General features: G+C 40.5%; 2 protein-coding genes across 3 annotated transcripts in view; one reads left to right on the top strand and one right to left on the bottom strand.

Annotated features, from left to right (window-relative positions):
• BICDL1 (BICD family like cargo adaptor 1) overlaps positions 1-18,035 on the top strand; it is a 95,909-nt gene that overhangs the window by 39,474 nt on the left and 38,400 nt on the right. The window lies entirely within an intron of this gene.
• Positions 5,244-5,999, bottom strand: LOC307197163 (small ribosomal subunit protein mS38-like; the record flags this gene model as incomplete). Its single annotated transcript, XM_079942878.1, has 1 exon — positions 5,244-5,999. The coding sequence occupies exon 1, from the start codon at positions 5,841-5,843 to the stop codon at positions 5,244-5,246; it is 600 nt and encodes a 199-aa protein (XP_079799004.1). The 5' UTR covers positions 5,844-5,999.

Below are 18,035 nucleotides of genomic sequence, written 5' to 3'. Positions count from 1 at the left end.
TATTATAGAAATGTCTTTAAATCATAATTGACTATTTAAACAAAAATGATAACAGTGTATTATGGGGTTTATAACATTTGTAAAAATAAAATGCATTACAACAATAGCCTAAAGGTCAGAAGGGGAGAAATGGAAGTATGCTATTATAAAATTATTATACTATATGTGAAGTGGAAGGATAACACTTAATGGTAGACTGTGGTAAGTTAAAATGAATATCATATACCCTAAAGCAATCACTAAAATAATAAAACAAAGAATTATAGCTAATAAGCCAACAAACAAGATAAAATGGAATCATAAAAATATTTCATTAATTTTTTAAAGGCAGAAAGAGAGGAAAAATAGAAGAACATACAGTACAAATAGAAAACAAATAGGAGGTGATAGACTCAAACCTAAACTTATCAATAGGTCACATTAAATGTAAATGGTTAAAACATCAGCAGTTAAAAAGCAGAATCTGTCTGATTGGATAAAAAAGTAAGGCACTAATAGGTTAAAAATAAAAGGATGGAAAAATTATACCATACTATTGCTAGTCAAAAGAAAGCTGAAGTGGCTACATTATTTAATATCAAATAATGTAATAAAATAAAGTACATTCCAGAGCAAAGAATATTACCAGCAATAGAGAAGCCCATTTCATAATGGTGAAGAGGTCACTCAAGAGAACATAACAGTCCTAAATGTTTATGCCTTTAATAACAGAGTTTCAAAATACATGAAGCAAAAAGTGATAGGACTGAAAGCAAAAATAGACAAATTCACAATTCAATTTATCTCTCTCAATTACTGATAGAACAAGTAAACAGAAAATAAGGATATAGGAGACTTGAACCAACTATCAACCAGGTCTGATTAGACCTAGACTTGATAGAATACTCCATCTAACAATAGCAGGATGTACATTATTTTCAAGTACACATCTTACCAAGATAGACCATATTATGGGCCGTAAAAGTCTAAATAAATTAAAAATAAGTGAGGTTTATCCTAGGAATTTAGGGTTGATTTAACCTTCAAATATTAATTAATATAATTCACCTATTAACATACTAAAAGAGAAAGACCATATGATTATCTCAGACACAAAGCATTTGACCAAATCCAACATCCATTCCTGATGAAAACTCTCAGCAGGCTAGGAATCAAAGAGAACTTTTTGATAAGGGTCATTTACAAAAAACCTACAGGTAATGTACTTAAATAGCAAAAGACTCCTGAGGTTAGGAACAAGGCAAGGATGTCTGCTCTCTCCACTTCACTTTTTTTTTTTTAATTGAGGTATAATTGACACATAACATTATATTAGTTTCAGTTGTACAACATAATAACTTGATACTTGTATATATTGTAAAATGATAGCCACAGTAAATCTGGTTAACATCTGTGACCATACATAGTTAGAAAATTTTTTCCTTATAAAAACTTTTATTAGCTATAGTCAACATGCTGTATATTACATCCCCATGACTTATTTTATAACTGGAAATTTGTACCTTTTGACCTCCACCTGTTTCACCCACCCTTGCCTCTGGCAACTACCAATCTGTTCTCTGTATCTGTGAGCTTGGGTATATTTTTGGTTTTGGTTTTGCTTTTTTTAGATTCCACATATAAGTGAGATCATATGGTATTTGTCTTTCTTTGACTTATTTCACTTAGCAGATTCCCTCTACGTCTATACATGTTGTTGCAGATGGCAAGACTTCATTATTTTTATGGCTGAATAATATCCCATTGTATATATGTACACCATATTTTCTTTATCTGCTTATTCATCAGTGGACACTTAGGTCGTTTCCATATCTTGGCTGTTGTAAATATGCTGCAGTGAACATGGAAGTGCTTACATCTTTTCGAGTGTCTTTTTTTTTTTAATTTATTTATTTTTGGCCGCATTGGGTCTTTGTTGCTGCATGCGGGCTTTCTCTAGTTGGGGCGAGCGGGAGCTACTCTTCGTTGTAGTGCACAGGCTTCTCATTGCAGTGGCTTGTCTTGTTGTGGAGCATGGGCTCTAGGGTGCGCAGGCTCTAGTTGTGGCTTGTGGGCTCTAGAGTGCAGGCTCAGTAGTTGTGGCGCACGGGCTTAGTTGCTCCGTGGCATGTGGGATCTTCCCGGACCAGGGATTGAACCCGTGTCCCCTGCATTGGCAGGAGAGTTCTTAACCACTACACCACCAGGGAAGTCCCATGAGTTCTTTTTTGCCTCTGCTGCTTCCCACAGCACCTGAGTGATCCACAGTCTGGACATAACAAATTCCAGTTTGTCTCTAGGTGTCCTATTTCCCAGAGGTTCAAAAACTTTAGACTTGAACAGATTTCAGATTTCTCAGATAGAATATGCTTCCAGATACGAACTTAGAATCTACTCTGTTTAAATTTTTCTAGTTTTGGTTTTCACAAATTCAGCAAACATTTATTGAGAACTGACTACCAGCTACAGGCAAGGCATCAAGTTATCCATCACTTTATCTTATTTTCTGATGCATTTCAAAGGAAGTTGGAGACATCAGTATACTTTACTCCTTAATACTTTAGGATGTATACCATTAACTAGAGTTCAGCGTTTGTTTACAGTTTCTTTTGTATTTGTGTCTGTAACTTTGTGTGCCAGGCACATGATAGGTGCTTATCAAACGTCTAGTGAATATATGAATGACTGAGTCAGATCAAAACACAAAAAGAAAGAAGACTGGAGTGTGTGCATTCATGAAAGTGGTAGAACCCTATGCAGTTTGCAAAGGGCATTTTGTATCTGCTGCCTTGACAGTCTCAAAATAAAATTCCTTCCACCATACTTTCCCTTCAATCCATTACATGTATACGAAGGCCCACACATACCTGTGTTAGAATATTCCTTCCTCAGAGGCAAAACATTCCATTCTCAGAAGCCAGGAAGAGGGAATCTTTTAGGAAAATGAGGACAGAATAAATCGATGCTCCTCTTCCTGGTGTGGCTCTGGGGTCACGCTGGGCATGAGCCATGACAAAAACGAGGAACAGCTGATTAGGGTTTAAAGGGAGGTTTGTTTGCTTGCTTGCTTATTTGGGGGGGCTTTTGGTCTCAGTATCTCATGGCCTAGCCAGGCTGTCCTCCATGTAGACCTGTCACTTTTAGGCGGACGGATGGGTTAAAGAATGGGCAGTTTCTGCTTATCCAAATTCTGCCCATTTTTCCAGGACCAGCTGGCAGTTCAGCTCCTTCGTGAAGACTTCCCTCACCATTCTAGCAGTGATTGCTTCATTTTCTGAGCTCATTATCACTGACTTAGCACTTACTATTCATTGCCTTGGAGATTTTGTTTTAACTTATTTTTTTATTGAGGTATAATTGATTTACAATATTACATTAGTTTTAAGTGTACACATAGTGATTCAAAATTTTTTAGATTATATTCCATTGAAAGTTATTATAAAATATTGGCTGTATTTCCTTGCTGTATAATATATCCTTATAGCTTATTTATTTATTTAACATAATTTTATTGATTGATTTATTTATTTTTGGCTGCGTTGGGTCTTTGTTGCTGCGCTCGGGCTTTCTCTAGTTGTGAGTGGGGGCTAGTCTTCGTTTCAGCGCGCGGGCTTCTCATTGTGGTGGCTTCTCTTGTTGCGGAGCACGGGCTCTAGGCGTGTGGGCTTTAGTAGTTGCGGCTCGTGGGCTCAGTAGTTGTGGCTCACGGGCTCTAGAGTGCAGGCTCAGTAGCTGTGGCGCACGGGCTTAGTTGCTCCACAGCATGTGGGATCATCCTGGACCAGGGCTCGAACCCGTGTCCCCTGCATTGGCAGGCGGATTCTTAACCACTGTGCCACCAGGGAAGGCCCGCTTATTTATTTTTTACATAGTAGATTGTACCTCTTTATCCCCTACCCCTAATCTGCCCCTCCCCCTTCCCTCTTCCCACTGGTAACCGCTAGTTTGTTCTCTATATCTGTGAGTCTGTTTCTGTTCTGTTATATTCATTAGTTTGTTTTATTTTTTTAATTCCATGTATAAGTGATAACATACAGTATCTGTCTTTCTCTGACTTTATTTCACTAAGCATAATACCCTCCAGGTTCATCTATGTTGTTGAAAATGGCAAAAGTTCATTTTTCTTTAATGGCTGAATAGTATTCCCGTGTGTGTGTGTGTGTGTGTGTGTGTGTGTGTGTGTATCACATCTTATTTTAAAAATTTTTTTAAAATTTTATTGGAGTGTAGTTGATTTACAATGGTGTGTTAATTTCAGATGTACAGAAAAATGGTTCAGTTATACATATACAGGAAAATAATCTGAAAAAGAATGAATATAGGTTATTACAGAATATTTAGTAGAGTTCCCTGTGCTATACATTACGTCCTTGTTGGTTATCTATTTTATATATAGTAGTGTGTGTATGTTAATCCCAAGCTCCTAATTTATCCCTCCCTCCCACGTTTCCCCTTTGGTAACCATGAGTTTGTTTTTGAAATCTGTGAGTCTGTTTCTGTTCTGTAAATAAGTTCATTTATATCATTTTTTAAAAATTAGATTCCACATATGAGTGATATCATATGATATTTGACTTTCTATGTCTGACTTACTTCACTTAGTATGATAATCTCTGGGTCCATCCATGTTGCTGCAAATGGCATTATTTTGTTCTTTTTTATGGCTGAGTAATATTCTATTGTATATATGTACCACATCTTTTTTATCCATTCCTCTGTTGATGGATATTTAGGTTGCATTCATGTCTTGGATATTGTAAATAGTGCTGTAGTAAACATTGGGGTGAATGTATCTTTTCAAATTATGATTTTGTCCAGATATATGCCCAGGAGTGGGATTGCTGGATCATATGGTAGTTCTATTTTTAGTTTTTTAAGGAACTTCCATACTGTTCTCCATAGTGGTTGTACCATTTTACATTCCCACCAGCAGTGTAGGAGGGTTCCCTTTTTTCCACACCCTCTCCAGCATTTATTGTTTGTAGAGTTTTTGATGATGGCCATTCTGACCAGTGTAAGGGGATACCTCATTGTAGTTTTGATTTGCATTTCTCGGATAATTAGTGATGTTGAGCATCTTTTCATGTGCCTTTTGGCCATCTGTGTGTCTTCTTTGGAGAAATGTCTATTTAGATCTTCTGCCCATTTTTTGATTGGGTTGTTTTGTTTGTTTTTTTGTTTGTTTTTTTGATGGCTAAGTTCTCCAAATATTTATTACAGTGGGTCATCAGCAGTAACAGGGCTGGGGGAGGGACACACGAGACTCATTTGCCCTTCAGGTAGAGCTTGGGGGTCTGCCAGCCTGCGGGGGCTTCCTTCAGGCCCGCCTTCCGCCAGATGTACCTCAGGTCTCTCTCGAACCTCACCTGCTTCCGTTTCAGGCGTCCCTCCCTGACTTTCTGCCGCAGGAACCAGGTCCTCTTGACCAGCTTGCGGTACTTGTGATGATTCATCTTCTGCCGGCAGATCCTGAGCACGTTTTTGGACTGTATCTGGGGTGCGTCCCAGACCTCCTTACCCCCCTGCTCGACCCCTTCCCCCACCTGGCTGGGCGGACACTCATAGACTTGGGCTGGAGACGCAGTCCCTGGGGCCCCAGCATCCAGTCTGGGCAGGAGGTAGCGAACGGTCAGCCAGCTCGCCAGGGGGCTGATAGACATCTTCCTGGGGACCAGCATCTCCTCAAGCTCCATGTGGACCCGCCTGTCAGGGAGGGAGGCAACCCCACTTGGGTCTATTGGTTGCATGCTGTAGCGAGGCCTGCAGGCATGCCTGCCCAACACCTCGCAGACAGACCAAGGCCCACTACAACCTGCCCGGGGAATAGCCCTGAGCAGCTGGGAAGTCAGGCGCACCATGAACATGGTCTGTGTTTGGCGGCAGCCCTAGGCACTCAGCGGAGCGCGCAGGTGGTGTCGACGCTCGGGTCTTAGGCCCCGAGCCCCAGCCAGCGGCGGTCGCCTCCGCCGTCCCTGGAGCCCGCACACCGCGGCCTCACGCCGGCTCTTCCCAGACGCAACCGGGAGACTCAGCTGACCATTCCACCGCGCTCGGGTTGTTTGTTTTTTTGACATAGAGTTGCATGAGCTGTTTGTATGTTTTGGAGATTAATCCCTTGTCAGTCACTTTGCAAATAATACCCTCCAGGTTCATCTGTGTTGTTGCAAATGGTGAAATTACATTCTTTTTTATGACTAATATTCCTGTTTGTGTGTGTGTGTGTGTGTGTGTGTGTGTCACATCTTCTTTATACATTCATCTGTTGATGGACAGAATGGTACTTGCTGACACCAGTGTCCACATGGTAGAGCAAGCTCCCAAAAATGGCTGCCACCAGTGTCTTTGTCCCTAGGGTGAGCTCCAGTTGCCTCCTGCTTCTTGGGGAGACTCTACAAGATCAGCAAGTGTGTCTGACCCAGGCTCCTTTCAAATTACTGCTTCTGCCCTGGGTCCTGGAGCAGGTGGGATTTTGTGTGCACCCTTTAAAAGTGGAGTCTCTATTTTCACTGCAGTAATTTTTCATTATCCTAATTTCAAGCTCATATTCACATTTTCCCAATTGACCTTCAAAGATGTACTTTACTCTTGGTTTGCAAACCAGAATCCAATCCAGGACTATGCATTATGTTTGTTGCATTATATCTGGTCCCTGAAGTATTATTTATTGTAGTACAATTCCTCTTTTTCATTGACATGTTGAAGAAGCTGGGCCAGTTGACCTGTAGAAAGTTCCAGCTTCTGTATTTGTCTGGCTGCTTCCTCATAGTGACATTTAGCTCATTCTTCTATTCCCTGGCATTTCCTATTAACTGGAGGTTATATATTAAAGCTTACTGGATTCAAATCAAACATTTTTGGCTAGAAGATGTACATTTATGATGATAATGTGAGATCCTCCATTATTCAGTTGTGTTTTCTCGCTTTTGACAAGACATGTAATCTGTGGTGTTTTCAGGCATTGATTTTGAAGGATTCTGCTTTCAGCACCACCAAATACTGGAACATAATTTCTCATCCTTTGTGGTCATTGAACGTTTTGATAAAAATAGCATATCACCAACTAAATTTTCGCACGTAACTTTCCTATGATTCCTATGGTCATATGGTTTTGGTTCATATAATTTAGTATTCATATATTGGAAAATGAAACAGTATTAGTTTTAGACTAACATAAATTATATTTTATCTGTAAAAATGAGATTAAGAAGATTTCAAATGGATAAGATTACCTGACAAACCAAGAATTGTGTTTTAATGAGTACAGGTTTGGGAACATGCGAAGTACAATCAAGGCATGACTGGACTTATTTTTAACTAAAATTATGATACTAAAGTTAACTAAACACAGAGGGGTTTGAGAGCTGCAGCCTGGTGGTGGGTCTCCTTCCCTGGAGTGGGAGTGCTGGGCTTGAACAGAAGTTTCTGGGCCATTGGTCCCTGGAGAGACCATAGCATGTGATTTTATGACTCTGATTGGCATATAAGATCATCCAGGAGACTCCCAAACTGGAATTTGGCTTCATATGCCAATTTCTTTGAAGGGATGCAGGGATCAGCAAACTTTTTATTTGTTATCTCACCATTGCTGGTGGGCAGGAGTCAGCCTGGCTTAACTGAGCCCCTATGCTCTAGGTCTTACAAGCACCTCCACAGGCACACCCCCTCCTTCCAGAGGAACCACTCTCCAGACTTTTATGGTAATCAATCCTTTCCTTTGTGGCTGGCAGGGGCTACTCTTCGTTGCGGTGTGCGGCCTTCTCATTGCGGTGGCTTCTCTTGTTGCGGAGCATGGGCTCTAGGCACGCAGGCTTCAGTAGTTGCAGCATATAGGCTCAGTAGTTGTGGCGCAGGCTCTAGAGTGCAAGCTCAGTAGTTGTGGCACACGGGCTTAGTTGCTCCGCAGCATGTGGGATCTTCCCAGACTAGGGCTTGAACCCATGTCCCCTGCATTGGTAGGTGGATTCTTAACTGCTGCAACACCAGTGAAGTCCCTTCTCTGATTATTCTTCAAGATAGATTCCTAGCAGTAAAATAAATGGGTCAGAAAGTGTAACCATGGAAGATAATTTCAGGACTTCTGTGGATTTACTCCATAATCAGAAGGATAGCCTTTATTCTAGTTTAATTCTTCTACAGTGTAAACTAGCTACACTTTGTTTAGTGTGGCAGCAAACTATAGAATCAGTAAGCAATTTCCTTGTATTGGATCATCAGACTCGTTTTCTTCCTCAGATTCATCTGGAAATGTATTTCTTTTCCTTTTTTTTTCTTTCTAATGTATCCCTCCCTCCCCCCTCCTCCACTTCCCCTTTGGTAACCATAAATTTGTTTTCTATGTCTGTGAGTCTGTTTTTGGTTTTTTTTGTTTTTGTTTTTTGGCTGCATTGGGTCTTAGTTGTGGCAGGTGAGACCTTCGTTGAGGCATACAGGATCTTTCATTGCAGCGCACAGGCTCTTTATGGTGTGCGGGCTTCTCTCTAGTTGTGGCATGCAGGTTTTCTCTTTCTAGTTGTGGTACACAGGCTCCAGAATGAGTGGGCTCTGTAGTTTGCGGCACACGGGCTCTATAGTTGAGGCGTTCAGGCTTAGTTGCCCTGCGGCATGTGGGATCTTAGTTCCCCAACCCGGGATCAAACCCATGTCCCCTGCATTGGGAGGCGGATTCTTTACCACTGGACCACCAGGGAGGTCCCTGTTTTTGTTTTATAAATAATTTCATTTGAACTGTTCTTTAGATTCAACGTATAAGTGATGTCATATAATATTTGTCTTTCTCTGTCTGACTTTTTTCACTTAGTATGATAAACTCTAGGTCCATCTGGAAATGTACTTCTTTCATGCTTCCTAATACCCATTCATTTGGGTTTATGTAGTAATTATGGCTGATTGGCGGGAAAGCTTAGAGCTTTTGATTCTCATTGTATAGAAATAGCAATTATCCATGATCAAATGTATAAATAAAGACATTGATTCAGTATGCTTTGAGGATTCACTTTCCAGAACTTAAGTTCTATCAATTGAATGTTTTAATATGCTTGCTTCTATGTTGTTGCTTTCACTTTAGCAGATGTAAAATGCGTGTGTTCATTTACCTGTTTCATGTCCTTCCTTGAAAGCAGGGCTGCGTCCTAGTCAGTGCCTAGCATCTTTCCTTGCCTGTGGTGGATGTTCAATAACTGTGTGTTGGAATAGTATTGGATTACCATGTTATTTGGAATTGTTGCTTTTTGCTCTTCCTCTTAATATGTTAGGTCTATTAATGAATGATCATTTTGATTTTTACAGCACCTTCTCCTCTACCTAGGAGCTCTGAGGTGGCAGGTTGTTTGGATTCTTTTTGGTTTGGAATAATTATTCTGACATTTAAATGAGCCTCTGTCTGAAAGTGCGGAAATTTTCATTTCTATCTTTTTAAGCTTCCTTGCTCCCGAGAAGTTTCAGGTTTATAAGACTGCAGTTAATTAATCTCCACCATCGCATCCCAGATAAGACGGGAGGTGACAGAAAGGAAGCAGAAACAAGTTTAAATAGAATAGTGCTTAGCAGTGAGATAGCGCTTTATACTTGAAAGCCTTCGCAGACATTAACTAATCAATTTTCCAACACATTGGAGAAGTCGGAAATGGGTTTTCATTATGTACTTAATTGCTGAGAAAGTGAGATATGCTTTTAATCTCTTAACTCTTCCTGAGAAGTGGACATTCACTTGGAACAACTTACTTTTTTTTTTTAAGTTTAGGTGTGTTTATTTATTTTTTAATTTATTTATTTTGATTATTTTTGGCTGCGTTGGGTCTTCGTTGCTGTGCACAGGCTTTCTCTAGTTGTGGCAAGCTGGAGCTTCTCTTCGTTGTGGTGCGCGGGCTTCTCATTGCAGTGGCTTCTCTTGTTGCGGACCACAGGCTCTAGAGTGCGCGGGCTTCAGTAGTTGTGGCTCACGGGCTCTAGAGTGCAGACTCAGTAGTTGTGGCACACGGGCTTAGTTGCTCTGCGGCATGTGGGATCTTCCCGGACCAGGGCTCGAACCCGTGTCCCCTGCATTGGCAGGCGGATTCTTAACCATTGCGCCACCAGGGAAGCCCCTCTGTTTTTCTTAATCTGAATTTTTAAAAAGAGACTCATCCTTTGACCTTCCATTTTTCTCAGGAGACAACTGAGTCAACTTCAAGGCTTATGGGTTTCGTCTTCACGAAGTCAACACACTAGGCAGTTTGCAGAAGCAGTAAGCTCCTCTTGCTCCCTCACCATTTTGGAGAAACAAGAAGATAGAACAGATGCCAACTCAGAACACAAAGTAACGTCTAATTGCCCCTGAAAGGTGGTTTGGCTGTGGGTAGAGTTAGTTTGTCCCACGTGTTTGAAGGTCTGAGGAAACCGAGGCCAGATTGCTTACATGAATTGCTTATGTTCACCCAGTTAGGAATGGAGTGCCGTGACAGGTGATCCCTGTCCCAATACTTTTTGGTTCTTAACCTTTTTTCCATCAAGACACATGTTTAATTTGCCCAGAGAGCTAGCTCTAACTATAATACAATACCTTTTCTCTTCTAGTCAAGAAAATATAGTGAGTGAACATTTTGAATTTGTGACTATTGAAATTTTCTGAAGAAATGAAATATTTACTTCATTACTCTGTTAGTAATAACAAATGACTTGCAACATATCTCACAACTGATCATGACCAAACAGTATGTTCATAGTTAGAGCTTTATATAATATCTTTTAATTAATATTTTTTTCAAAATAGTAAATGGACATCATTAGAAGTCTTTCAGTATGTTTGATTTCTTAAAACAAAAACAAACAAACAAAAGTCCTAGGAGTCTTTGCCTCCCCACTTGCTTATACCAAGCATAGTTCTTATTTTTTTCACTGTTGGTTTTCTTTAAGTCATTTTTTGTCAACTGATTGCCTGTTGTGAGCCAAGCCCTTTCTGAATCCTGGAGAAGTGGCAAGAGGTGAGCCACCCTTTCCTTGAGGAGCCTATAGTCAAACGCTAGTGATTGTTTTGAGGAAATAACTTGTTATACTGGGAAAGTAACTTAACCTCTCCAAAGTTCAGTTTCCTCATCTAAATAGTGTGTTACTAATACCTGCCTAACAGGTATCATTATGAGGACTTCAGGAAATAATTCACGTGACAGCACTTAGCACTGGTACCTGGTGCAGGATAGGCACTCAGGGATTGTTCATTCAGTTTGCATCTGGGGAACCATGTAAGATGCTATCATTAGATAATTAAATTATGATATGATGGCCATTTTAAAAATATGAATTGAGAGACAGAAGCAAGAACTGAGAGCTAGGGTTTATTAGGCTCTGTGGAGGATGTAGGGTTTAAAGAGGATCAGAACTTAGATGATGAAGTATAGGTATTATCAGGGTGAGGAATGGATTGGCTCTGATTTGGAGGAAGAGTTTGGGCTCCCCTACTTAAGTCTCACCAGCTTTAATCCCCACAGAGTATCTGTATTGCTTCCCCAGTGATGTCACAGAAAGTAATTCTGCACCCAGTGGTAAAACCCTATGGAGCCAAACCTTGTTAGCATTATTGCTATTTCCATGGCAACCATCAGATGATATATAATCTTAGTAAGGCAAGTTGTGAGAAGTATTTTCATCAACAAATGCCCAAATTTACTTGTAGGATGTCCCATAGGAGATCACCCAGCCACTTAGCTGCTGTCTCCAAAATCTAAACCCTGTTCTTCCACATTTCCATGTTTGAACATTTAGTGGGAAATTTTTTTTTTTTTTTTTGCGGTACGCGGGCCTCTCACTGTTGTGGCCTCTCCCGCTGCAGAGCACAGGCTCTGGACGCACAGGCTCAGTGGCCATGGCTCACGGGCCCAGCCGCTCCGCAGTATGTGGGATCTTCCCGGACCGGGGCATGAACCCGTGTCCCCTGCATCGGCAGGCGGACTCTCAACCACTGTGCCACCAGGGCAGCCCCTGTGGGAGACATTTTTAAGAAAAAAATCTTGCCATGGATTTTTTCCATAAGGGAATATCATTATGCTTGAATTCTGTTCGAATAGTTTTTGCAAAATGGACATAACCAATAAGGTAGATCTGAGGGGGAGAAAAGGCTTTTATATCCCAGTTATAGATATTTTTGTAACTATTGATAGAGTTTTGTGACTGCTGGTAAGTAATTAGGTACAAAGGTAAAACTGGCTTGACTCATCTTCTGTCAGTTTTACTCAAATGAAAGATTTAAAAATAAAATTCTTAATGTTTAAAAATAAAATTTTCCTACTGAAAACTGAACTCATCCTGTAATATGGGGTATTTTATAGAATTTGTTTTGTTCTCTGTGACATTTTAGGAGTATGTTATAGACAACTGTAAGTTGAAAATGAATGAATATATACACGTTTTCCCTGTATTCAACAAATTTGTCTACTATGTGCCTGGCACAGTTCTGAGTATTGGGGTTACGGTGACAAACGAAATAAAGGCCCTGCCCTTGCCCTTTTGGAACTGACGTCAGGGGCAGAAAGAGAAGCAATAACTCAATTAACAAGCTAAGTATCATGTGTGATAAGTGCTCTAGATTAAAATTAAACAGGGGGGTACTAGAGATTGACACATGTAGGGGTCAGGTGAACAAAGAAGGCCTCTCTGATGAGATGACATTTGGGAAGAGACACGAGTGAGTGAGGGAACAGGCCTTGTGAATATCTAAGGGAAGAGCGTTCCAGGCAGCGGGATAGCAAATGCACGGATGGTGATGAAGAGTATGCTCGACAGGGCTGAGGACAGCAGGGAGGCCAGGATGAGTGGAACAGAGAGAACACAGTGGATAAAAGAGCAGATCAGAGATGAGGGCGGGTGAGGGCAGGAATCTTTTAGAGTCTTATAAGCCATGCTAAGGACTTTGTTATATTTTATTCTGAGTAAGATGGAAAATCTCTACATTGTTTTGAGCAGTGACATGATATGACTTGGGTTTTTAAAGAATTGCTCTGCTGTTTGGAGAGTAGACTCTAGGAGGACACGCAAGGCTGGAAGCAGGGGGAGACCACTTAGGTGATGACTTACTGCAGTCAGTAGTCTAGGTGAACGATGATACTGGCCAGACCTAGGGTTTAAAAGTGGGGACAGAGAGTAGCGGTAGGATGATGGATATTTCTTTTGCTTCATAAATACTCATAATGCTTATGCCAAGCACTGTTTTAACAGCTTTATAAACATCAACTCATTCATGCTCATAACAACCCTCTGAGGTAAATTTCAAAGGTACAGCCCACAGGATTTGTAGATGGATTGGATGTGGTGGGTAGAAGGGGGAAAAAAAGGAATCTGTGATAATTCCTTTGTGTGGGCCTAAAACTTCTAAGAATGGAGTTGCCATCTCCTGAGAAAGGGAAGATGCAGGTAAAGCGTGTTGGGGTGGAGGGCCCTAGAATGAGGAGTTCGGTTTTCATATACATTGAGTTTGAGATGCACATCAGCTATCCAACTGGATGTGTTGAGTAGGCAGTTAGATAGAGGAGCCTGAAGTTAGGGAAGAGGTCAGGGCTGGAGATAAATTACAAAAGCTGTCTGAAAGCATTCAGGAAGAAGTGCCCACTGGAGGTCTGGTTGTTGCTGGTAAACCTAACCAGAGGTAGGTGTGAGGAGCCTTTTCCTGTGGGTGTGGTTGTAGAGTGGCATTTTCATTGGCTTTCAGATCAGACCAGCATTTGAATACTAGCTCTATCATTTACTGATTAAGTGACCTCAACTATGTGACTTAATCTCATTTAGCTGCACTTTCTTCATCCTTAAAACAGGTTAACAGGACATATCCTATAGCATTGTTAAGATAAAATGAAATAATGTGTTACCTAGAGCAGTGCTTGGAAATGGAAAGTGCTTAATAAATATTCATTATCTTTCTTTTCCTCAGATTTAGTTTGTTGCATTCAACCCAAACTAAAAGAACATGGGTTTCTCTTCAGGATAAAATACATGTGAATTTAAATATTTATTTATTTAGCTGCATCGGGTCTTAGTTGCGGCATGCGGGATCTTTCGTTGCAGCACGCAGGCTTCTCTCTAGTTGTGGCATGTGGGTTCCAGAGCGTGTGGGCTCAGTAGTTGTGGCATGAGGTCTCTCTGGTTGTGATGCATGGGCTCTAGAGTGTGGGCTTAGTTGCCCCGCGGTGGCATGTGGGATCTTTAGTTCCCTGACCAGGGATTGAACCCACATCCCCTGCATTGAAAGGCGGATTCTTAACCACTGGGCCACCAGGGAAGTCCCAAATAAATCTGAATTTAAAGCCTACTTCCATATATATACTTCCGGGGGTGCCTACTTAATGACAAGCTCCAAAAAGGATTTCATTCAAATCTATTTCCTATCAATCAGTAATGACCTTATAAAAGAAAGACTTCTGTGAGGTTTATAGAAGGCACAGGGGAAGAAGTTGTGGGTTCTGAGTATTAAAAGATTCCACATGCAAAAGCAGAGTGAAGGTATATGTAGAAGCACCAATCAGCAAATCAGCAGATCAGTCATAGGTAATTTACATCAAAGCAGTAAGTAAATCCGCCTGAGTCCTGGTGATGACCTATAGGAGGAAACAGTGCCCTTTCCTGGGGATGGGCTATTTAAATCAAAGGGAATTATCTCATTAATTACCTGATGATCCTGCTGGAAATTTGCTAAAGGGACACTCCTGTGGTTTAGCTTAATCCCACTTCTGTTTTCTCCAGTTTTAGCTTGACTATCTCAAAAAGTACTCACTTAAGGTGTTCAGATTTTATCTCATACAGTAAACATTTGAGCACCTACTATGTGCTGTATACGTTTTTAAGCAAACAAAGATTAATATGAGTTCCAGTTTCCTGTTCTTAAGTCATTCACAGTGTAAGAGAGAAAACACACATGTAAACAAATAAACAGAACAGACTGTGTAGTAAACAAATAAACAGAATAGAGTATGTAATACTCAAAATAGAGTATTATTACAGGACTGCAAATAATGTAGTCATTTTACCCTAGGAGATTATAAAAGCGATACAGGTGTCACCTCTGAACTGGGCCATTAAGGTTAAGAATTTATCAGGTGAAAATTTTCAGGGAAAGGTATTCCAAGAAGGGAGCACACCATAAGCAAAATCACAGAGGCTTGTACAGGGAAAAAAGAAAAAAGCATAATTTGATTAATAGTTTTGTTTTTATGGTGGTGGGAAGAAGAAAGTGACCACCAGTTTGGAAAGCAAATTTTCCTAAACCCTTTCCCACCTCCAAACAGGAATATTTGAACATTCCAACCTTTAAGGTCTAGATGAGTCCCCTGGTGAGCCATATGACCAAAAGAAATAAAAAACATTAATAATACTAGAATTTTCTTTCTTTATTAGGATTAGCTGTGACAGTTATTTTCTAAGGGAATCCTGAGTGTGTCCCTAGGACAACACCATTTGTTTTCTTGTGAAGGACTCCTAAGTGTCTACTTACCCCAGCCCATTCCCATCACTGACCTAAATTAAAATTTAAGTAGAATGTCATTCAAAGTATCTATCTTCCCCCTCAGCCTTCCTGTTTATTATGAAAAGGTTCTCAGTTTCTTTTCCAAGTATCTCCCTGTAATCTTTTGAAAGCATAAACATTTCGAATTCTGAGAAGTTTGCAGTGCTTATGGTATTTTCAACCCTGAGGGAACAGGGAGGCCTGTTCCAAGATAGACATGTTCTTGCAGACAATGCAGTTCCTCAGTTTAGCTGGATAGTAATTCTTTTAGCTTGGCTACCTTTCCATATCCACTCCCCTTTTTTTACCCCTGAGACCTTTCAAGGTTTCTCTATGGTCACCACACCACATCCATGGATAAAAGAGACTGCCTAGATTCTCCGCAACACGGCCTCAGTGAGGGCTGTCATTCTCTCCAATCAATCTCTATGCCAAATTTTGTTAGGCTTTTTAAGATCTGTCCTCTTTTGTATTTAATCTTTTAGACTTTCTGGGCCAATGACTTGAACATCAGGTCTTCAATTCAGTTGATCTTTGAGGGTATTAGAGCTATAATAGTGATGCAGACAATAGTAGCAACAGAACAGCTCGCACATGCAGTACTTACTGTGCACCAGGCACTCTACTCAGCACTTTACATAGATTAATTTATCTCATCCTCACAATGACCTTTTGAGGCAGCTACCACTTTATCCTCATTTTACAAGTGAGGAAACTAAGGCACAAAGAGTGCTGCAGTTTTGCCTGAGGTTACACAATGCAGTAACTGGTAGAGAAGAAAGACCGTGTTCTTTTCAGAGCCTGAATTTGGAAGACAGTTTTCCCACAAGAGTTGAGTTTTATTCATCTCTGTATCCTCAATTAAAAGCATAGAAAGCAAGTGTTTTATCCATGTTGGAGTTAGTGCAAAGTGCCAGACCATCGAGTGAACACAGTATTGTGTCATTTTGGTTTAAAAAAGAAAAAAATACTACATGAATCAAAAGTTTTGATTATGAATACAGTATATTGGCAATATCTAGGGCCTGTTTTATTATATGAGTCCTCATAGAACATTTAAAAATAAAAATTTAAAAATCTGTTCTGACTTCTTCTGAAATATATATTTTTTAACTAGCAGTAGGGATCTGACATTGAATAATGGCTCTCGTCCAGAAACAAAAGTGGATTAACATTTCTCCTTTTTTTCTTTTTCAATTAAGGTCTTTGATGCTGAGGGATTACGTTTGTGATAATGATGAAAAGGATGATAATAAAACCGTTATTGTGCTCTAATTTTAAAGTTCTTTCAAATAAAACAAAATTAGACATGGCCCCTATCTGGTGGGCGTACACTTTCTAAATGTCATAGAGCAGCTTTCCACATATCTCATATAAGCAGGCATTCCCTCCCATGAGTAATAAACATTGTTAGTGGCATCGGGCTTTCCTTATTCTAGGGGATGAGTTTTTGGCATCCCTGAAAATCATCCAATATGTGACTGTTTTTGTCTAAAAGAAAAATAATGGTATTGAAATGGAAAGAAACTGAAAATAGTAGTCAAGCGCCAACTAGCTGTGTGATCTTAGGCAGGACCTTACTTTCGCTCACTCAAATCATATCAAAGGCCTCACTTTGTTGACCCATGCCTCAGTTTCATCAGCCACCAAATTAGTGGTTAGAGCCAGATAGTCTCGGAGGTTTCAACTTTCAAATTGCATGTTTTCCTTTGAGCAAATGTCAGTATTCTATTTGGAGTTTTCACTTTATCATAAATAATAGTAATAGCTATAACATATTACATATTTAGTCAGTGCTAAACATTTTATCTACATTATTGTTACCAGAGAGGGACCCCTTCAAGGGCCCAAGAGGGGCTCTTGTCTAACACTCAGAAATGAATTGTCCGAGGAGCCATACGTGCTGATGAAGCAAAAGACTTTATTGAAAAGCGGCGCTCAAGCGGAGAGCAGCAGCAGGGTGAGGAACCCAGGAGAACTGCTCTGCATCGTCGTGGCTCGAAGTCTCGGGTTTTGTGGAGATGGGGGTTAATTTCCGGGTTGTCTGTGCCCGGTCGTTTTGCTCATGCCCATGTTTGGTCTGACTCAGGGCTTTTCCTGGTGGCATGCACATCTCTCAGTCAATATGGATTCCAGCGTGAGTGTTTCTGGGAGGTTGGCAGGATATATTATGGGCTGGCATCTCCTCCCTCTTTTCGGCCCCTCCTCATTCTTCTGGTTGGCGGCAGTTTGTCAGTTCCTTGTTCCCTATTGGGACCTTCTCTTGTGAGACAACTTATGCAAGCAGTTATTTTCATGCCTGGCCGGGGCAGATGGTTCCGGTCCACGGTTCCCTAACATTATTTCATTTTAACGCTGGCATAACTGTTAAGGTAGATCTTTTAATCACCATTTTTCGATGAGGAAACTGAGGTATAGTGATTGTATAGTTTTCTCAAGATCACACAGCTGTATTCTTTGTTGTTCCTTCTCTTAAGACATCTACGATATTTTGTCTTGAGCTATTTGTGCATTTCTCTTACTACCTGTCAGTATGTACAAATATTTATTCTGTACCTTATATTGGCTTCTTCACGAGTGTTCATCTCATTCC

Source organism: Stenella coeruleoalba (genome assembly GCF_951394435.1).
Source record: "Stenella coeruleoalba genome assembly, chromosome: 14".
Lineage (NCBI taxonomy): Eukaryota > Metazoa > Chordata > Mammalia > Artiodactyla > Delphinidae > Stenella > Stenella coeruleoalba.
Note: the sequence above shows the minus strand (reverse complement) of the source record. Positions and strands in the feature narration are given on the sequence as shown.